At 38.6% G+C, this 23639-nt stretch overlaps 1 protein-coding gene across 1 annotated transcript in view; it reads right to left on the minus strand.

Moving 5' to 3' along the window:
* The window catches only part of LOC111141989 (LDL receptor related protein 2), a 202141-nt gene that overhangs the window by 89725 nt on the left and 88777 nt on the right, over positions 1-23639 (minus strand). Inside the window, exons 17-32 of the mRNA XM_022494900.1 lie at positions 22146-22338; positions 19992-20117; positions 18736-18866; positions 16031-16168; positions 15370-15651; positions 13310-13549; positions 12050-12169; positions 11825-11941; positions 9482-9859; positions 9006-9020; positions 8026-8274; positions 6450-6661; positions 5513-5697; positions 4259-4487; positions 2823-3000; positions 599-727 (exon numbers count right to left, since the gene is read on the minus strand). Coding sequence (XP_022350608.1) covers positions 599-727; positions 2823-3000; positions 4259-4487; positions 5513-5697; positions 6450-6661; positions 8026-8274; positions 9006-9020; positions 9482-9859; positions 11825-11941; positions 12050-12169; positions 13310-13549; positions 15370-15651; positions 16031-16168; positions 18736-18866; positions 19992-20117; positions 22146-22338 — 2922 coding nt within the window. The remainder of the gene's footprint in view (positions 1-598; positions 728-2822; positions 3001-4258; positions 4488-5512; positions 5698-6449; positions 6662-8025; positions 8275-9005; positions 9021-9481; positions 9860-11824; positions 11942-12049; positions 12170-13309; positions 13550-15369; positions 15652-16030; positions 16169-18735; positions 18867-19991; positions 20118-22145; positions 22339-23639) is intronic.

Raw genomic sequence — 23639 nt, forward strand, 5'->3', positions numbered from 1 at the left:
TAACAATAAAAACAAGATAAGGAACTTGAAAAATAAAGCCATACACAAGTGTCAAGAATTTTTACTTCCCTCCCCACCCCCTTTTTTTTTTTTTTAAAAAATTTTACTTCTCGGGGTCCCTGGGTGGCACAGTGGGTTAAAGCCTCTGCCTTCGGCTCAGGTCATGATCTCAGGGTCCTGGGATGGAGCCCCACAGTGGGCTCACTACTCAGCAGGGAGCCTGCTTCCCCCTCTCTCTCTGCCTGCCTCTCTGCCTCCTTGTGATCTCTCTGTGTCAAATAAATAAATAAAATTTTTTAAAAAAAAATTTACTTCTTAAGCACAGAATCTGGAACTTCATATCTTCCCAGCTTGCCTAACTGTGACCAGGTAAGACAAAATATGAGGTTAAAGATTGCTGAAGCACATGCGTACATTATGAGCTTCGCATGCAGAAACCGTATTACAGCTGAGGGGCTCACATCAATCACCCCAGAGAGCATGTACTCCAGACACTTGCTGCATCAAAGGGAACACAGCCCACGTTCTATTAGCAAGTGGCTTAGAGCTGACACCGCTTGTTAGACTATGGTGGGCTCCCCTTTCAGGCATACTGTACCTTTCAAGCAAGTCACAGAATCATGAGAAAGACTCCAACCCGAAGGACAAGCACAGGAATAAAGGTGTGGCCGCTGTGAGGAAAGTAGGCACAGATGACTGCAGGAGGAAAACGCACATGAATTTTCACCTGTAACAGAAAAAGGAAAGACGAAAACATTGGCGAATGGAAGACCTCTCACATTAAGTGCACAGAATGAATGGATAAAGGAAATGTGGTACACACAAACACTATTAATATCATTCGGCCATAAACAAGAAGAAACTCTTGCTGTTTGCAACAACATGGATGGACCTTGAAAGCATTGCATGAAGTGAAATCAGAGAGAAAGACAAATACTACATGATCTCACTGGTATGTGAAATTTAAGAAAAACCAAATTCATAGAGACAACAGACTGGCAGTTGCCAGCTGCATACAGTAGACGGTGGGAAAACACAGGTGAAGGTGGTCAAAAGTAAAAACTTCCAGTTACAAAGATCACTGAGTCCTAGGATGTAATATACAGTATGATGACTACAGTTAACAATGCTGATTTATCTATTTTAAAGTAGTTAAGAGGGTACATGTTAAAAATTCTCATCATACACACAAAAATTTTGTAACTTCATATAATGGGGGACATTCACTAAACTTCTTGTCATGATCATTTTATAATATATACAGATATCAAATCATGTTGTAAACCTAAAAATACAACCTCATATGTCAAATTTCTCTCAATTAAAATAAATGAATACATTTTAAAATGTGCAGACAGACATGCTGTTACTGTCCCCCCAGAGACCTCCAGTGGAGATACAGTACATTAAGTTACCCCTGTTGGTTTGGTTTTTTTTCCCCCAAACAATTATACTCTTTCCTAGCATTGTGCTTTCAACACAAAATTGGGAAGAGGGGGGAATGACTTGCCCAAGGTCACAGATCAATCCTGTCTATAACCAGACTATGAACAAACAGCCACTGAGTAGCCCAGAGCTTAGTAATAGAAACATGATGCCAAATAATACGTGTCTCTTTGCCTGAGCTAAAAGAGATCTTTTTACATTAAATGAAACTGACATGCACGTTCCCTTTGTGACCTTGACATTTACCCACTGTCGTCCAAGTTTTGGTTAGATAGTCATCTTTTATTCTTCTATTGATGACATCTTTGTGTCTCTCTGTTTTTTAAAAATAAGGGATCCTGTGTGCAACCCCAACTCACAGGATATTCTCTGGATCTTTTATGTCCTTATCACATATAATGCGTTAGATTCATTCACTCGAAAAATGTTCACTATGTTCCAAACACCATTCTAAGCACTGAGAACACTGTAAACATAGAGCAGATATTCTAACAAAGGAGACAGAACTAAACTCATAAATGATGTGATTTCAAGATGTGTAGGTGAAGAGCGGAAGAATTACGAGAGAGGTAAGCTATTTTGGACGTAGGGCAGCCAAGGGCCACCAAGGAGTATTTGCGAGAATCCAAAATGACACTGAAGGGGCAACTCAAGCAGAAGTCTGGAAGAGGGGTGTTCCAGGAAGTAGAAAGAACTGGTACAGAAGTTCAGAATAGGAAGCAGCCTGGTATGCTTCGGGACCAAAATGAGGTCCAGCGTGGCAAGAGTACTTGGAAGAAGAGACAAGGAAGAAAAAGGGCCAGATTCTGAGATATGATGAGAAAGTACTAGAGGGAGGGTTTCTTGTTTGTTTTTTTAAGAGAGAAGATTAAGTGAGGATTAAGCAACTTATCCCTCTTCCCACCAGAAAGAACACTACCAATGCAAATGTTTAAGTCACTCAGCCATGCACACCCTACATCTAGGATGACTTGGGGAAGCTGCAGCACGGAACCTTCAGGACACCGGTGCCGTAATAAACAAGTCCTAAGAATAAGCTGCTCTAAACCACAGAGCGGTAGCAAGAAAAGGATCTAAGAGACTATCTGGTCTGTGTTCCAGTTGTCAGCCAAGGAAATGGGGATTCTGAGACCGTCCCAGAGACCGAAGCCAACTGCTGAATAAAAGGACACAATTTCAATTTGCTGTTGTTACACACAAGATTTTTGTCTACCATGGTAAATAGAAGTAATGGAAAGGTTAGGACTGGGGTGGTTGGTAAAGAGGAAAGGAAAATGTATTGCCCAAACAAACAGGTCTGCAACACTGTACACTCAGCATTCCCTGCAAACGTGTTTTCCAAGCTAGTCCTAGGCATATGTCTCTTTACCACTTACCCTCTGGTTGTTTCACAGGATGGACTGCAACAACCCCAAGGGGCTGCTGAAGATTACGAATTATGACTGACTGGTTCCCACCATGCCACTTATTCGCTTGAACAACTTGGTAAGTTGAGCGGTCAGTCCAGTACACAGAATCTTCGAAGAGAGTGAGGGCATAGGGATGTCGCAGAATCTGTGAAGCCAAAGAGAACAATGAGACATCACCCAGAAATAAAAAACAAGGTGACTAATATACAAAAGGAAAAGGGTATCTGTCCAAGAAGATGGTTTCCTTTAGCATTTAATTATTTAAAAAGACATAGGGAAGACATTGTGCAAGAGACATAAAAAAATTCACTGCTTGACCTATATATACCCCATTGTATTACTCAAAACTGTTTCACCTGGGTGTCATTTAGTCTTCCTTTTTACTCTGGTAATTACTCTGGGCATCCAATTTACGAACAAAAGCAACATTTTAGTCTAGAAAGTAAGATGACTTATCGGGATCCCCTACTCCCAAGCCTCAGCCCCCAGCCCATTATCACCACTGTTTATCCAGTGCTATCTCTGCCAGTCACAGATTCACATAGATCTGATAGTAGATGCCTATTGTCTGAAGGTAGGGAGGCCCTGCCAGGGTCTCTTAAAGCCACAGAACTATCATCAGTGACAACTGTATTATTTTTTATTACTTTTTTAGACTTATTTATTTTAGAGACAGAAAGAGCATGATCAGGGGAAGGGGCAGAGGGAAAGGGGAGAGAGAAACCCAAACAGACTCATGCTGAGCACAGATCCCAACGTGGGCCTTGATCTGAGGACCCTGAGATCATGACCTGACGTGAATCAAGAGTCAGACCTTAATTGTCTAAGCCACCCAGGTACTCCAACAATGACAATTTTAAATAGAAGTCAGGAACAGCTCTTTGGTAAAATACATGTTTTCTGTATTTTCCCATTTAACTTGTGAAGAGAATTCACTGGAATTTTCTGAATAAAAATTGATTAACATACAGAATTGTCTAATCAGTAAGTTGTGCACCTGAAACCAATATAACATTGTATAACAACTATACTCCAATGAAAGATATGAAATATGTAACAGGTTATGATTTAATTGAGGAATTTAAATATGAAATTATTAATTTTTGCTTAACACACTTATCTAAACCGTAAGAGCAACAGATCAGCATCTACAGGTCAACTAAATCACACAAACAATTAATCCTTCCTGGACATGGCACAATCTGACCATGAACTGGAATAAAAATATTTATTTTCAGTTGGTAAGAAAAGATGGATTGGCCCTCATTCCTGTTGACAGTCCCTGGATTGACCTGGTAATGTCTAAGACACAATAATTCATTTCTTAGTTTTCTTATTACTGTATGTGCTTTCGACTAAGCTACTCTTATGGTTCAGTTTAGTCTTCCTTTATGTCAACTTACCAAATCACTGGCTATCACCTGCCTCCGATGCTGTCCATTATAATCACAATAGTCTATGTAATCAAGATAGGAATCCATAAAGTACAGCAGTCTGTTGGGGTAGTCAATAGTTATGCCACTGGGCCAGAAAATCTTGTCCTGGACGATAACAGTGCGCAGACTGCCATCCATGCTTGCTCGCTCGATACGGGGGTGGTGGCCCCAGTCAGACCAGAACATCAAATGGTCACTGCAAAATGAAATTTGTTACCAACTAGAAAGGATGTATTTCAATCTGGAAAATAACTGCCACTTTAAGTAAGACAACATCATCTTTATGTGCTGCTTAAAATAAATCATCTCCGGTTCAGAAAGTCTGTACAGAGTGTATTATTTCCTCTGAGTGTCCCCAAGTAAAACTGTGATCATAATGCAGTCATAAGCCATCTGGGTGTTTCTAAAATGTTCATAAAACATGCAGAACATTATGACAATGAAATGTCTCAATGTCTATTCATGTTTCTGTATAATCCACAAATAGCTGATCTATAAACATCCATCTAGCCTTGTTTATCTACCCTATCATTTTTTAAGATAAGAGAGTCACTTGTTCATCATCAGAAATCAATCTTAAATTTCACTGGTGTGTAATACTTTACAATACCTAGGAAGTCATCATTGCCATCAAGCATCATCTGCCTAACTCACGATTCTACCGAAGAGAATCTAAGTTAGAGAATCTGAAGTAAATTCAAGGAAGGAAGCCATCCAAGGTTTCAAAGCACATGGGAGAATTTCTCCTTCCCTTTGTTTGACCAGCAGGCAAAACTCTTTCCTCCCTACATGACCTAAAAGGGAACTCTAATAACATAGAACTAAAGCAGGAAAATCTTGCTTTTTGTTGTTGATGTTGTAGAACAATGAGATATCAAAGTTACAAACTGGCCCATCTATGGGATACTATTATGTGCATTCATTGGAGACCTAATTATATAATTCAGTAACAATCAGTTCAATAATTGTATTACCAAGCTAATGAATCCACGTGTTCAAGTGAACAACCAATCGCTCTTATGATTTTATGAAGAAGACTAAACAGATAAAGGAAGGATACCAATTAACCCCTGGATGGTTACCATTTCTACAGAGATATTTAAACAAGGTTTCATTTCAAATGTTGAGGTATGCATATCAGCCACATCAGGTTACAACTGTTTTTCCCTCATAATCACGTCACAGCAATATCATTAAAAAAGAAAAAAAAAAAAGCCTTACCTAATTCTGGGATCTAATGCTAGTCCCCTTGGATTTGATACATTCTTACTAATCAGCACGGTCCTGTGGCTACCATCCAGTTTAGATACTTCAATTGTTTCCAGAGCAAAGTCTGTCCAGTAAAGATTGCGACCTACCCAATCTACCACAATACTTTCAGCCATAGTGACACCACTGTTAAGTATCTAAAGACAAAAATGAATACAAAGTGAATTCTAAAGATAATTAATAAATAAAAACATTGAAATTATATGAAAATCTACAATAAGACAACTGAACTCCTATGATTGCTTAAGACGATGAGAAAATTTTGTCTTCCAGGTAGCTAACCACCAAATCAACAGTAGGGCTTTCCAAGAAAAATATACTACATTTTGTAGGATTGAATACTCTAGGATACTTCTACTGCTTAAACTTTCTGCATTTAAACAAAAGCTCTATTCATTCGCTAAACTGGCAAATCTATGAAACTTTATAATGTTCACAAACCAAAATAATCTCCTTATTGATTAAATGCCAACAATTACAAAATAAAGTCCTACAGGGCTGAGGAAACGCAACCATCAAGTGTTAAGAAACAAACTGTGGGAGATGGATCGAGAAACATTACCAGACTAAAACTAAGGAAAAGCAACCCCTAACTCCCACATATTTTCCTTTGCTCTCATCCACGATGGGGGAAAAAATTGTGAAGTCTCAGGATCATGTGACCTGGAATTCAGAATCACAGATCTGCCTTCGGAGGCCAGATTCTTTTCTAAAATACCCGTATGTATTGGGAGTTATGAACATCCAGGCCTTTTGGGTACAATGCAGCCCAGAGGGGAATATGAGAGCTACCCAGGATGAGGTAGGACCTGTTCTCCTGGGTAAGTAAGAGTAACAGACCCAAGATAGGGGGACTAGTCAGGCTGACGATCAGCAGAAATGTACTTACTACTCTTCTGTCTGTTCCATTCTGAAACGCACTCCAGATTTTACCCTGACTTCCGTCAGACCAAAAGACACGACCACTGACTGAATCAAAATCAAGAGCTACAATGTGAAAACCATTCTGGACAATTGAATAGATACTGTGAACGTGGGAGGTGATATTGTCAGCAATAATCTGGTTCTGACTTGCCACAAGCAGCAACAGGCTTTCAGATCCTGTCCAAGAAGAAGATGCAAAAATGTCAATGAATGTGGGAGAAACCACAATTAAAACACCACTTAGGGTATTATGCTTAGCGAAATAAGTCATCAGAGAAAGACAACTATCAAATGATCTCCCTGATATGAGGAATTTGAGAGGCAGCGTGGGGGGTCTGGGGGGTAGGAAAAGAATAAATGAAACGAGATGGGATCAGGAGGGAGACAAACCATAGGAGACTCTTAATCTCACAAAACAAACTGAGGGTTGGGGTGGGGGGAGGTGGGTAGGGAGAGGGTGGTGGGGTTATGAACACTGGGGAGGGTATGTGCTATGGTGAGTGCTGTGAAGTGTGTAAACCTGGCAATTCACAGACCTGTACCCCGGGGCTAATAATACATTGTATGTTTATAAAAAATTTAAAAATTTAAAAAAAAACACCCCTTAAATACTTGATGCAATACTTCTGATAACAGAAGGAAGATTTAACTCCAAACTATAGTACTAGGAAAAACAAAGAGAAGTCCCTATAAAAATAATTTATTCATTTCATGTTTATCTTAATAGCTGATTTTTCACAAGTATTTAATATAAGCTTTTTCCAAAATAGCTTTCTTCCTTGCATTATACTGCAATGTTTGTCTCACTATCAATCTGGAACGAACTATCCTTGCATTTTTCCGGTTATTATTTGTTATTTTTGTACTTACTTTTGAATATTATCTTCCCTCCTGGAATGTAGGCTTCCTAACAACAGGAATTAATTCTTAAAATATTTTTGTTTTGCCTGAGGCACTGAGCTGTAGCAGAGACTTTTAATTATCTCTCAATATCCCCTCTCCACTTCTTTTTTGGTAATAAATGACGCCAAGTTTTAGCAGGGCACACAGCCGTTACCCCTAACTTTATCACCTGGACTGTCTACCATCCACATTCCTACTTGAAAAAGAAAGGAACCATCTATTTTTATTAACCCTTCTTTATTTGGTCACTTCTGAAGCAGACAAATCAATAGCTTCACACATACTATAATCACTTTCACATCATAGAAACTGAATTAATATTGGTCGAATTGACTCATGTGATATAGGAATCATTTTTAAAAAATACAAAAACCATTGATAGTATTTTAAATAATAGAAAATCATCCACCTACTTATGTTTAAACTTCTATTTTCCAAAATATGCCAAGATCTTTATGAGTATTAACTTATTTAATCCTCATAATAAACTGAGGTTTAAGGAGGTTACAGAACCCATCCAAGATTCAAGTCCATTTGACTCCAACACTGTCAAACGCCTGCACGCAACATTTGATCTTAAATTCTTGAGTGTGCGTTATACTGGCTGGAGTTAGTTCACTTTCAAGTTCAGTCATTACCTGTAATTTTGCAAGTCCTTCTGTCAGTGTCTATTGTGTATTCATCATCACACCAGCACCGGAAAGAACCTCTCGTATTGAAACAATGCTGGCTACAAAAGCCTGGGACATCACATTCATCTATGTCTTCACAGGTCTTAGAATCGTTGGCAAGAAGGTATCCTGATGGACACAGGCACTGAGCCCCAAAGGGGCCCTGAACGCACTGATGAGTACAACCACCATTGGAATCTGAGCAGCTAACCTGGTCTAGAATAAAGAGAATCACAAAGGAGAAAAGTCAGGAATCTTTGCTTTTTTGGTTTAGTCTGTTGTAACATTTGTCATACAGCCTGCTGGCACCTTCAACATAATACCCAGGTAAGAACTAAGAGAAGCACTCACTTGGATAAGTCCCATAGGCTCATCAGTACCTGCTCTAATTTGCTCAAGGACTTATTGTGCTTCACAATCACTGGACTTAAACCATTTTCTTCACTATACCCTCTATTATAACTCCATTTGGTGCAGTGAGAGAAACTTGGGAAAATCTTGCTGTCATCAAGAAACACAACTGTCATCGATAAAGCATGCAAAGAGACCTAAATTACTTCCCACTTGCTTCCTGACATTCTTCTACCTACAGAGAAATGGAAGGTAAGACTTTGACATTCAAGAGCAAGGGCTCAAAGCTCTATGAAAGTGAATAAATGGAAAAGGGAAAGGCAGTTGGAACACTAGAGGGCACAGATCCACCAGCAAGCCACCATTGCTTCCTTTCCAGGCCAAAACAGCAATGCCTGACACCACCCAAACAAAGCCAGTCTTATGCCTAGGATGCAAATGCCCTCCATTGTCATGTGTATACTCTAACTTATTTTTCAGAGTCCTGATATGAAACACGCTCTAGAGGGGGAAGTCAGTCAAAATGATTAGAATATCTTCAGCACAAACATAACCCATTTAAAATCATAGGAATCTAAAATATTTTGCAATCATACCTGGCCAGGGTTCATCTGAGAGTGAGCATTGATTAAAAAGGAAAGAAAGAAAGGACAGCAATTAGGATCACATGCCAATCACAGGATTTTAATCACAGCAAACACAAATCCCCGAACTTCATTTGTTTTGTGGCAAGTTCTGATTGAAATTAGAAAATATTAAAGTTAGAAAACCTTAGGACCACAGTCCAAAAAAATTTTTTTTTAATTTGACAATCTAATGGCCTCATTTAGTCTCATTTTTCTAAAAATTAAGTAAAAACACAGAACCAAGTGCAAAGGATTTAATGAGAAATAGCAGCCAGTGGTGATTTATTTGAATTCCATGATGCTTATCCTACACAGATTTGAACTCCTAGAGGAACCGAAATCCCTTCCTTAAAGCTATGTGGTGACTGAGACAACGGTGATGGCCAACAGGCCACTGTGCGCTCAGAATGAATTTATGGCCATTAAACTGTGGTCAGGAAACTTACTGCAAAGTGGGGATTCATCTGTCCCATTGGGGCAGTCAAAGATGCCATCACACACTGCACTCAGATTCACACAGACGCTATGGCCAGGGCAAAGCCATTGCCAACTGGGACACTGAAAGGCTTGAGTGGGGCAGTCCTTCTCATCACTCATATCCCTGCAGTCATTGTCCCCATCACAAAGCCAATCTCTGTGGATGCAGTTTCCATTGTCACACAGGAAGTGAGAAGGAGGGCAGGTCCTGGGGGCACAGCCATGGTGCTCATCAGATCCAGAGATGCAGTCTTGGTGCCCATCACACTCCCAGCTCTTCGGGATGCAGACACCATCTGCTTGGCACTGAAATTCATCTGGGTGGCACATCCCAGGAGGCCTAGTTGCTAAGAGAAATGCATGGGGGAGACGGGCTTGTGAATGCAATTAATTCATAATCCTTTTTATGTAATTCCTAGATTCAGAAGAAATGATTTTGGATCAATGGTAGGTTTATGATAATGACTATGATAAATTTAACAGTAAAGTCTAAAATGATATAGGGTTTTCAAACACTGTGGTAAAGAGAAATCTTTATATGTCTGACAAGTTCCTGAGTCAAAATTAAATTCTGTTTCCTATGTTTTTAATGTTCATTCAATTACAGGTTAAATAAAATTTGTCTGCCTCTTTATTAAATAATCACCAGTGCATTTCAACAGAGCTTAAACAGCCATTAATTTGTTACTCTGAATTCTTGTTTAATATCATATATTTCGATGTTATTAATTTACCCTCAAGCAACCTATACCAAATGAAACCAGCACACATCAAGTAAACAAAAGGTGACAGTAAATCCTTACTTCTTTGTAAACTTTCCACTATTCATTCAGCAATCCTGGAGGGATAAGAGTTGCTTCCCTATCTCACAGGGGTAAACCCAAGCTTCCTCCCAAGGGCCTTGTCAGGCAACAGCAAGTCAATGGCAATTGACAGTTTAATCACAAACCATCACAGAAGAATTTCATGTTTTCAACATGAAACAGGAAATCAGTGATTAAGAATTTCTGGGTGCTGTACACATCTATAAAGTATTACGCATTTTATTTAACTTTTCTTTTTTCTTTTTAAAATTTATTTGACAGAGATCACAAGTTGGCAGAGAGGCAGGCAGAGAGAGAGGGTAGGGAAGCAGGTTCCCTGTTGAGCAGAGAGCCTGATGTGGGGCTCAATCCCAGGACTCTGAGATCATTACCTGAGCTGAAGGCAGAGGCTTTAACCCCACTGAGCCACCCAGGCCCCCCTTAACTTTTCTTTTTATTCATAGATTTAAACACTTTTTTTCCTGACTGGGAAGAAAGAAATTAATAAAAACCTACTTTTTATGATCCAAAACACCATTATTCTAACAAACAATCATTTATTTACAGTATAAAATCTATTAAACACAAAAAGTGAGCAATAAGAGATCCTGTCCACTATAGGTCTCCGGACCATGGAGATTATATAGATCCATCAGATTTATATTCCATGAAGTCCTCCAATCATAGGACCGGAAGGAATTTCTTTTCTATGGACCTCAACTGAATTTTACCTGTACCATTTCTAAGGCCCTTGTAACTGTATAATTTGCTTCAGTTATCTCTTATGTTACATAATTTCTCTTACCCTACTCTAAGGAACATCTCAGCAGATATTCAACAAATACTAGCTGAAATGAATTCATTCGAGTCAATATCAAATACCACTTTATACCATATCTATACCATGATTTGATCTCTTTACTGAGATTTAAAAGAAACCATTAAGACATCTTTATGTATAGGAAGCCCCAAAAACTTAAAACCCACTAATTTAGGATATCCTAGGAAAAATTAATAGTAAGAACAAAAATATCTAAGAAATATTTAACTTACTTAAGAACTATCAGAACGTGCCCATTTATACAACCACTGGATTCACAAATTGTAAGTCATTATTTGGAAATACCTAGTAACTTTACTGTGTGTTCAATACCATATTCCTTTGATAATAGTTTGTAATTCAGTCTGTCTTCCCTCCAAAGTTTATCCAAATTAGGGAAAACCTGCAGTAATATCAATGCCAATAAAATTGAAACATGCAGGGGCACCTCGGTGGTGCAGCTGGTTAAGCGTTTGACTCTTGATTTCAGCTGAGGTCAAGATCTCAGGGTCCTGAGACCCAGCCCCCACACTGGGCTCTGCCCTCAGCATGGAATCTACCTGAGAATCTTTCTCTTCTTCTCCCTCTGCCCCTCCCCCTGCTAGCACCCTCCCTCTCTCCCCTGCCCTCTAAAATAAATAAAATCTTTTAAGAAAAATGATACATGCAGATAGATATATGGTACTTACAACAGTCTATCTCATCAGAGTGATCATCACAGTCAAAAACACCATCACAATGATACATGTTACTAATACATCGACCCTCACTGGCACATTTGAATTGAGAAGCAGTGCAATTAATTACTAAGAATGAGGAAAAAAAAAAAAGCATTAGAAATCAGCTCAAGGAGAAAGCCACTAAACACAAATTATTTCTAAACATCATGAATAAAAATAAAGCAATCTACTTACCACAACCAGCTTCATCAGATCCATCAACGCAGTCCTTGTCCCCATCACAGACAAAAGATAGGTCAATACAGCGATGATCAGGACAACGAAACTGACTAGGCAAGCATGTCTCTGTAAGTTCTAATGTCATTCAAAAACAAAACCAAGTAACAGTTTATTTCTTGTTCAGTGCATACTAGAGCCGAACTGCAAAACGCTAAGGAGATACACAAGTCATCTCATTTGTACGTGTGTCCAAAATTCTTTCAAATTGGCCACACTGCCAAAGTCAGCCCAGCAAGAGCACGCAAAGCCAGGATAGTTTTTTAGAAAGAGGAATAAAAAGATTATAGGTCGGAGTTAGAATACAGACTACACTTACAAAGTGAGCATCATGAACTTGGACTGGACCACACCTCAGGAGTATTACAGACGCTGTGGCTCCACAGCAATGCTAAGCAATGGAGCCCAACTAGGCATCACAGTTGGCATGACCCACAGGCCTAGCAGCCACAGTATACAGACAGGTCACAACTGCAGTTAATCCAAAGTCTAAGCAGAACAATTAATTCTAGAAACCAGGGTCCCACCATGCGGAAGAGACATAGCCTTAGAGTCAGACGTGCTTGCTGGCTGCCCCATCCTCATGAAGCCATATTAAATAGAGACTCACAGAATGTGAAAGCTAAAAGAGATCTTAAAGTCCAAATGCTACAGAGGAAAGTGACTTGCCAAGTCATGAAACCAAGACTAGATGTTTGTCCAGGGAACTCCACCCTAAACCAAGATTACAGACACAAAAACAATAACCTAAAAGAAATCAGAACTAGCAAGATGAAAAGCAGGCAGACAGCTCTAATGGAAATTTAAATTTCCCATGCCTCTGTATTTTATCCCCTTTTTGCCTCTATGAAATGAAAAGAAAAACCAGTAGTCAAATGTCTGGATCATTTATATGATTTAGAAAAAAACAAATTTGCCTTAAATATTTGAAAAGTCAGTGGAGCAGTTCTTTCCCAGTTCGTGTCTGGATGTTAAGACATCAGACCCAGTTCCCTGTTTTGCATCCACAGAACTCCACGCTCAGGGGGACTCAAAAGTTTCTGGTGTCTTTGATCTTACAGCCAATTGATATGGGAACTGACAGATACAACAGACGAGACAACGACATCGACATCGTGAAAACTGTTGTGAGCCTTGGAGGAAAGTGGGCAAGGCCTACTGACTGTTGAAATCTGTTCGCTAGGCTGACCCACCAAGGGAAGTCGGTGCCAAACTTACGGCAGTTCTTCTCGTCAGATCCATCCGAGCAATCATTATCTGTGTCACAGAGCCAGCTCCTTGGGATACACAGGTGATTATCACAGGTGAAGAAGGATGCGGGACAGGAAGTGGGTGCCTGGGAGGGGCAGTTCTCCTCATCACTGCCGTCCACGCAGTCGAACTGCTTGTCACACTTCCAGTGTCTGGGAATGCACTCTCCGTGGCGACAGGTGAAGGCAGAAGGTGCACAGGAATTATCTACAATGAAAATAAACTGGTCACCAAGACGTTTGTTTCTACGTCAGACGAGTTCTAAGCTTGTAAAGGCCCAGTTCTTCTTTTTCAATGGGAACAATATACCAAATGAGAACACGAGGTTGGCTAACGGAATTTAATTTAAAAAAAGGAAGATGAGGGGCACCTGGGTGGCTCAGCGGGTTAAAGCCTCTACCTTCAGCTCAGGTCATGATCCCAGGGTCCTGGGATCGAACCCCACATCGGGCTCTCTGCTCTGCAGGGAGCCTGCTTCCCTTCCTCTCTCTCTCTGCCTGCCTCCCTGCCTACTTGTGATCTGTCAAATAAATAAATCTTTAAAAAAAAAAAAAAGGAAGATGGCGCCTGGGTGGCTCAGTGGGTTAAGCCTCTGCCTTCGGCTCAGGTCATGATCTCAGGGTCCTGGGATTGAGTCCCACATCGGGCTCTCTGCTCAGCAGGGAGCCTGCTTCCTCCTCTCTCTCTGCCTGCCTCTCTGCCTACTTGTGATCTCTTTCTCTGTCAAATAAATAAATAAAATCTTACAAAATAAATAAATAAATAAATAAGTAAAAATTCAAAAAAGGAAGAAATGTGCAAGTACTCTCATCATCAGCCTCATCATCACTAGCAGACATTTCTTTAGCAATTATCATACACCAGGCATTTCTCTTAAGTGCTCTGTATATTTTTTTTTCTCTCTTAATCTTCACATGAATACTGGGAAGTATGCAGAATTATCTGCATTTTAAAGATGAGGAAACTGAGGCTTTAAGAGACTTAGGACCCAGCCCCATATTCAATCTCTAGTTGGTGTGATCTGAGGCCCATCCCTTACTTCTAAGCTAGTTCCTCTAATCACAGTTTCTGCAGAAACCTTGAAAATGTGCCATCCCAGAAATGCAAACTGATAAAATATTCAGGCAAAATGTGTACTTTCAGAAACAGGAAGATAACAGACAAAAGAGAGAAAATTTTAGAAATTTCAGAAAAGTGCAAGTGCACACTTTTATTTTCAAATCTGACCTTTATTTTCAAAGGGGGTTATTATTACCATTGATCTTTACCTTGATAGAAATTTCTTAGATTTCAATTCTTTTTTAACTTTTTTTTTTTTTTTTTTTTTTTTTACATTTTAACTGGATGCTTTTGTTTTCTGCAATAGCATTCATTAGGCCCAAACTTTATAGACTAGATTACCACTAAAGAAAAATATAAATGTTAAGACCACCATTTCAGCCCTATTTTACTCCAAAGTGGAGGAAAGGGAATGTACCACACAGATTTTCAAATGCCATGATTCCAAGTATCTATTCTGAAATACTATCCTTTCAGATACTAAAGATTATAACCTATTTTATTTTTTTAAAGATTTTATTTATTTATTTGACAGAGATCACAAGTAGGCAGAGAGGCAGGCAGAGAGAAAAGAGGAAGCAGGCTCTCTGCTGGGATCATGACCCAAGCCGAAGGCAGATGCTTTAACCCACTGAGCCACCCAGGCGCCCCAACCTATTTATTTTGATATGACTTTCTGAGGTGCTTGCCAAGATGTCATGACTGTACTGGTGATCCAGCAGGCAAAGTCAGGGGAAAAAAAACTGTTAGTCAATATAGTCCAAATCAATGGCAGAAATCATTGGTAACTTTATCTATTAATGATATTTATTACCTAGATTCCTAAGGCCTTGGGCTACATACTAAAAATGTGAAATTCTGAAAGATTTTTTTCCGTCAGAGATAACCCAACCTTTAAATAAAGGAGGGGGGCACCTCTCTGTATTCTGCTCATCACAGAAAGTATCTCCTGGGTATAAATTACTTACTGAATTTGCCGCATTGGTGCTCATCACTGTTATCATGACAGTCATCTACTCCATCACAGCGGTAGTGACTGGGCACACATCTGCCGTTGCTACAGGGAAAGGAAAAGGAGCCACACTGCTCCATGGGTGGTTCACGGGATGGGTCTTCCTGGCATGTCAAGTGATTAGAAGTCAAACTCATTCCATACGGGCAACCACATACCCGCTGGAAATTTGGCACCGGGAAGCAGAAGTGGCTGCAGTCGCCATTTGGATGTGTGGGTCGATTACAGTAGTTAGAACCTGAAAAAGCAATGCCGGGGGTGGATAGTGAGTTATGTACATTTCCACTGAGTGGATCATAGGTGTAGTCTATGAAAGAAAAAAAACAGGAAAAGAACAATGTTCCGACTCAACACTATGAAGTAGCTTCTTTCTGGAAATCAACATGCCAAATATAACATTCAGTACAAACACAGAAAAGTCCTTAAAATATGTTTTCCCAACAATACTTCTAGGGTTAACAGAGCTGAACAGAAATTGTGAGTCTTACATTCTTTAACTATCTGGGTGACAGGAATGTGTAACAATCAGGAGCTATCCTACATCGCAAGTACTAAAAGAGAAAGGCAGCCACCATGTTAAATAAATACAAACAGGTGAAAAAACGTGGCAATCTCACCAGTCTGAGTGTTGGCATTGTATGATTTCACATGCATTATATTAGCGATGCCACTTCGGATAACCCTTATGTCTCCACCATCCGTTTTCCTGACACGAACAATAGCACCCAGTCTCCAGTCAGTAAAAAACACATAGTCTAAGAAGAAACACCAGTGGTTAGTATTCTCATCACAGCTCACTTATAAATCCTTTTGGGAAATACAACAGGCTTGCAACACTTCTTGCAAATGCAAGAAGATTTTCCAATGAATATCTGTAATGGGTTTCTGTGATCATTTTCCGTGACTTGTTACTCTCTAGGAATGACTCTTTACAAGGCAAAGATGGTATATTTAATGATACCAGGTTTCCAGTTCAGGCAGGCGTGCATGGAGTACGTGGACAGCATTTAATAGCTGTTAGGTTTAGATTTCCGTAAGTAAAAATAAAATTTTGGATTATTCAATAGAGTATTGAATGTGCCTCATATGACTGAGTTCTTTTTCTAGCTAAAGCACTAGACTTCTGAGTGTTTACAAGCAAAATACTTAACTGTGTGAGAGTTTTTTTGTTTAGCTTTGTTTTGTTTTTGGTAAAATTAAGGAAATAGACTAAATCTCTAACCTCCCTTTCAGATCAACCATTCTATATATCCCATGTCTTCACTGAGGACACTAATTTTTTTTTTTTTTTTACACTCAACTTTACTAGGAAGCTGTTGAAAGGGAAAAATACAGATCTGGTACAAAAAGGAACTTTTGCTGTAGCTCTGGAGATCAGTAAAATAATCCACAGCAGTGTGCCTACCCCTACGGCTATAGTCATATTCCATGAAGTTCAAAATGGTAAGAAAGAGGCATCATAAGATTCTAAACTTCTAAAATTTAGTCATATTCACTTTATACTAACTACCAAAGCAGGGAAGTAAACGTATACATTTTTTAAAGAATCAGTGAATTTTTCTTTAACGATACTTTTACTAAAATTCCCAGCTAACCAAAAAATGCCTAAAAAGCCACAAATTTTATCATTAGACCAGTTTTCCTTATCTGTGGCCTAATCAATGACTAATCAGTCACTGACTTACTAAATCTTATCTAGACTGAGTCCCACCACTCAAGAAGGTATCTTACTATACTTAAATAGATAAGAAGTTCAATAAACCTTTTACTCCTGTGTGGTGCACAGTCAAGCAGATCTAGTCTTTCATTCAAAAGAATGATGATTTCTGTGATGTTATGCAATCAAAGAATTTTCCACAAAAAATTCACAATGAGGGCAGTGTTGGGAGAAACATTATTATTATTATTATTATTATTACTATTATTATTATTTGGGAAACACTGTGTTGTTTTCATGAGTATACACCAATTTTTTTTTCATAATGATAAAACCAAAAGGTATTGAAACTGCATTTTTATTCAATCCCAAAGCATTTTATCAAGAGCAGAGAAAATTTAACATTCTTATAATGTTCCAGTGTAACAGCAAATGGCTGTCTGACATCATTAATGAAAAGGGAGTGAATAAATGGGAAGGCATAAAGAGGAAGGATGAGTATTTATAACTGACTCATCTCATCAAAAATCTTACTCTTTCAAGAGCATTTTTAAAATATTTTTAAATACCATGCCCTCCTCCACAGATAAACGGACAGCAGGATGGAACATGCAATATATTTACTAGCTATCATTCCACACTATATGTGTGGGAGAAAGTCTTTGATTTACAGTCAATGTCTAGTCTTTTAAAGCACCTGGCTGATTTTTCAGAGTAGGAAGTTTCAACCAGGGACACAACTAGCCCATGGGTTAAGGCCTCTGGATCCCAAAATGGCATTTCTCTAACTGGACTAATTCTGGTTTGTCAAACAGAACCATGGTAGATTTTAGTGTCTCCTCACCCTCTTGACCTGGCACTTTTGTGCAATGCACAAGCTATTCAATCATTCATAGAAACCTTATTTTCAAGACTCTACAAACCACCTGTTTAACAAGTGCCAAGCCACGTTCTTATTCCCAGCAACTCAACCCACAATACCATGCCTTCACTCAAGAGGGAAGGATACATCAGTGTGATCCTGATGGCTGTAGCTTCCCAGAATTCCATGCCCCCAACAATCTTTACTAGCAGCAGTCAATTGTTAGAAAGGTTGATGAAAAAACAAGTACATCTTGCTATTTTTCACAAGCCATGTTCTAACATTTCTATGTAACAATGATGTCAGTTACTCAACATGTATCTAAAAATCTTCAGAGTCATTCAGTGACTATGCAGTTGGTAAATATGTGTAATGGTTTTTCCACAGCGATTCTGAGGACATTCATATAGAAAACAACAAAACATTACAGGTTACCACAAACGCTCTTGTTTTATTCCTGAAAATGACAAAAGCAGTAGTTTACTATTTCCCTGTGGGGTATTTATGTAATAGAGTACTCAGGGAGTTAAACTTTATAATACATGCAACCTACAAAATGCTATACCTATGTAAGTTATTAATTATTATCTAAAAGCATCTATAAGAAAAATACACCTCAACAGTGAAATGTTTAGACAAAAAAACAAATGTTTTTTCTATACATAATAGCACCATTTTCATTTTTCATATTCTAAAGTAACCAACTTTTCTGGAAGTGTGAGACTGTCAAATGAGGACAAGTCCACTGTCAACAATTTGCAGAGTATAAAAACAACACACACTTTCATTGCTTCAAAGCATACCTTCAAAGACAGTAAGTCCAAATGGATGAGTCATCTGCTGTATATGGCCCAGGTTTCTTCTGTCTAAACCATCAAAGGTGCTGTGCTCAATTTTATCAAAAAAGGCATCTACCCAGTACAACCGTAAAGCACTAAAATGATAAAATACTTAGTTATCTGTCATCCAAAAACTAGTACTGCACCCTCTACACTGAGGGCATTCATAAATGGTATGTTCAGTTGAAACATTTATTAAGCAAAGTTTTTAAAAACTAAATTATACTCATTAAAAATGTAATAGTTGTATGCCCCCCCCCAGACACAGTACTTTCACAAAGTGCTTTTTAATTATCTTAGAAAACTTAAAATGGGGGTGCCTGAGTGGCTCAGTTCATTAAGCATATGCCTTTGGCTCAGGTCATGATCCCAGGGTTCTGGGATCGAGCCCCAGATGGGTCTCCCTGCTCAGTGTGGAGTCGGCTTCTCCCTTTCCCTCAGCTCCTCCCTCCCGCTCATGCACTCTCTCTCTCTCTCTCTCTCTAATAAATTAATAAAATCTTTAAAGAAAAAGAAAAAGAAAACTTAAGATGTTGTTATCTTCAAGTTAGGTATTTTATTTTTCTCCTGGTTAAGTCCACAAGTTAAGAAAACCATGTTTAAAAGGCTAAATATACTTCTTTCTTTTGTCTCTCCTATAAACTACTTTGGCATTTCATGTCTGTCAGCTTTTTTACCCTGATACCTTTTCCTATATTCTTAGATCATTAATATCCTGAGAATTCTATCTTGTACTTAATTCTCCCAGAGTACATACATATGCAAATATGCATTTGTTGATTAATTGACACAAAAGAAAAAAAAAGAAGAAAAAAGAAAAAAAAAGAGAAAAAAAAATTGACACAAAAGATTTCCTATCCTCAAGATGCCCTCTATGAAAATTACACGACTTGAACTTCATCTAATCTCTATCCTATTTCTAATGGGATTTGGGTCTTGTCTCCTCTGTACTGACCTCTCAAAGGTCCTATTATTCTGCCTCCTCTATCAATTCTCTCAGAATATTCATGCAGTGCATTAGTTTTCATCCCAGGAGAAGTTGGCCAATTATGTTTACGTTCTTTGCACCCTTGTATCATTCTATAGCCTTCTCCCAGTGCCAATCAACGATGTGAAAATATCTAAGCGCAAGTAGTACCAGTTTCCTTACTCCATTATATTGCTTCATAATTATGTCACAGTAAGTGGGAACTCAGTAATTTGGGATGATTCCTACTTACCCCCAATCAATGGCCAACCCATTGGGCCATCCAAGAGTAGTGTTTACTATCGGCAAAATGTTAGATCCATCGCTCCACGCTCTCATAATTTTAGCAGGACGGAACCAGTCAGTGAAAAATATGTACCTAAAAAAAGAGGTAGTAAATCAAACATGTTAATACTGGGACAAACTACATGACTTGGAGAGATTTAGCACAAACTCAGATTTTCCAGAGACTTGCTACAACTAATTTCATTTTCTGTATATGCTACTGGGCTTATACAGAAAAAATAAAATCTGCCTATTAAGCAGACTGAGTATACAACTGATCTAACTCTTGTTTTTTGGGTCTCTTAATCAAAAGTTTGGCTATCAACATATAACCAAAGTCACAAATACAAATGGCATTAAAATGGGCATCCAGAGGAGAGAACCACTGTGCTAAACCTAGGACCTAAAACTATTGTCATCAAGTAGATTCTTTTAAAAAAAGACATAATTCAGGTTACATTTTATGATTCTATTTTTTATTTTTTTTAAAGATTTTATTTATTTATTTGACAGAGAGAGAGCTCACAAGTAGACAAAGAGGCAGGCAGAGAGAGAGGAGGGGAAGCAGGCTCCCTGCTGAGCAGAGAGCCCGATGCGGGGCTCAATCCCAGGACCCTGGGATCATGACCTGAGCTGAAGGCAGAGGCTTTAACCCACTGAGCCACCCAGGCGCCCCTGATTCTATTTTTTAAATAATCCCTATACCCAACATGGGGCTCGAACCTACAACCCCAAGACTAAATCACATGCTCCACCAACTGAGCTAGCCAGGCATCCCCCGGTTGTACTTTAAATACTCCAAAGTTGTTCAAATGAAATGATATACTATGGGCAAGAAAAAAGACTTTAATCTCTCTTTCCTCTCTGGGTTAAACACCTACGACACACTAGATAGCTCTTTAGTCATCTTCCACAAGGAACTGATAAATCTGCAGCAGGAAAGGATTTCATCTCTGATGAAGAGTACACACAAACCAACATAACTTTCATACTATCTCTACCCAAGGCATGTTTGTGTTATTCTGAGGAGTGACATAAAGAAAAATCTAGGGGAAAAAGAAATTTCTCTTTCATGTGAGCCTTAGAAACTAAAATTAATCTTTTCCAAAAGTAACTTTCTGAAATGTGACTTCATATTCTTTTAAATGAAGAGTCAGTAGGAAAGGAATTTAACAGCTTTTCAAAACCAAATGCCAAAGATTTGGTTTAAGATAAATTCATTAGAAAATCAACTCTCTACACGGCAATACAATTTCTTATTAATAGTATCACCAGTTTTTAAATGTTTCTTACATTATTTCACAGGGAGAAAATTTAAATACAAAATAAACATTCTAGAGGCAGCATACAGAGTTTTTAGACACAAAGGTTTTGTAGTCAAAGTAGGCCTGGAATCTGAATCCTAACTATGGCTTAATAGGCAGTCATCTACCTGGCTCACAAACCAGCTTTTGAATTAGACAAGATTATGTAAAGTGCTCACTATGTGCCCTCCATGAGTCAGGCTTTCGTGAATTCCTACTCATTTTCTTTCTTTCTTTTTTTTTTAAATTCCACTCAACTACAACTACCCAGCTCAGACTTGTTGGAAACAAACATATTAGCTATTAACCATATTTAAATTAGAAAGATAAGAACCTAAGAAGAATAGTATAAACTGTTTTTGTCTGACACCGCCAGTTATGGAATGGTTAAACATGAAACTCAGTGTGTAGTCTGAAAGACTTTTTAGTCTGAAAACTACTGAATGATTAAGCAAGTTTTGCTATGCTTTATATCAATACATTAAAGCAGGGGAAGAATTTGAGCCTTTCCTGATAATTCCACTGCACATTCAATCCTTCTCTACTGAATCTGTATCACATTGTTGGTCCTCTTCAATTGTGGAAAAAAAACCCAAATTTTAGTGAAGACTGGGAAAGCTGAAACTAAGGAGAAAGTGTTTTCAAAGAGATAAAGTGATTACGTAAGCTTATGCTAAAGGGATAAAATTTAAGGTGATTTCAATTTATATAGTTCTATCCTACATTTGCTGAACTTGCCAAAAAACTGTGGCACCACTTTTCCATAACTTTAAAAGACATACCGTTTCAAGCTCTTCAGGGAACATGAACACACTTACCCAGCGATAGGATGAACTACAATTGATCGTGGGTTATTTAAATTCTGGATGATTGCACGTCTCGATTTATCAGCTAGCCTCATGACACTGATACTCCTGTAAGAAGGGTCTGTCCAATAGAGATTCTTTGAAATCCAGTCAAAACTCAAACTTTCAACACTTTCCACCCTGTTGGCAGTGAGAATCTCTCTTCCTGTAAATTGAGATATGGACACAGTTTAAACTAAGCATATTCTATGACATACATTTTCCTGCTACTGCATATTTAAATTGTGTCAGAGTTACAGCATATTTCAGTAACCTATATGGAATTCCTTAAAAAAAAAAAACAAAAAACACTAAACTGCTGAGCAAAAACATGAGATAAACCTAGAATCTATCCATTCCCAAAAGTTTGGATCTCAAAGAACAGAAATGATTCTGATAAACAGAACCAGAAGTGGTATGCCCTACATTTACTCCCCTGTTCAACCTTCTAGAAAAAAAATTTAAAAATTCTCATTACAGAACATCTGAAGAGAAGATACCTGAGTTCACATATTCATAAACACCACCCACAGACAGCTCTGATAAGCTGACACAGCCAGGTACGACTGGGGGAGGGAGATCTCTGAGGTGGGATGGCCCAACCTTCTCATCAACAGCCTTTCAAAAACTCTAAGTTGCCACGTTTTGAAAAGACCAGTGAAGATACCAAAAGAAAACCAGAACTGGGTTTGGGAGAAAAAAGACCACTTTCCTCTTTGTGAAACTTTTCTGTCTTATCCTCTCTTTTTCCTATTTTTGCTAAAGAAAATCTGAGTCACAGTAAAAGACAACTCTTTTTTTGAAGTAGGAAAACCAATCTTAGTGCTTTTTCCATTCATCTACTTAGTGAATTATAAAAAGAAAGTCCTCTAAGTGCTAGACACCATACTAGATACTTAGGAAACATAATATTGCTAATAGTATTATAATAACAGCTTTCACTGAACACTAATTATGAGCCAGGAAGTGGTCCAAGAATTTTACATGGGTTCATCCACCTTTACATTGGTTCAGTCAAGGTATTACTAGTATCTCTATTTTGCAGATGAGGAAACTGAGTCCTAGAAAAGTGAAGCATCCTGAAAGAAGTGTGAACACTGCCTTCAAGGGATTTATAATGAAGTGGGACAGAGCCAGGGGGCAAAAATCAAAGAGTAATGGGTGTTATGACAGAGCGTATGCACAGAATGATATGAAACACAGACTCCAAATGAAGCGTATGGCAATGTAGAAGTGAGGAAAAGTTTCCCAAAGGAAGTGTTGAATTGGGTGCTATAGGAAAGCGAAAGCTTGGAAGTGAGAGGGAGACAGACTGAGAACTCCACGTTTCAAAGGTTAACACGTTAATGACAGAGACTAAAAGAAAGGGAAAAGTCTAGATAACCACCAGATCCTGGGAGGAATGGAAGAATAGGAGGGGAAGGGAGAGTGGCCATGCTCTATGCTAAGGCAGGACCTCTGTGAGAA

This window comes from Enhydra lutris, unplaced genomic scaffold (assembly GCF_002288905.1).
Source record: "Enhydra lutris kenyoni isolate GAN:26980312 unplaced genomic scaffold, ASM228890v2 scaffoldscaffold1, whole genome shotgun sequence".
NCBI classification, from domain to species: domain Eukaryota; kingdom Metazoa; phylum Chordata; class Mammalia; order Carnivora; family Mustelidae; genus Enhydra; species Enhydra lutris.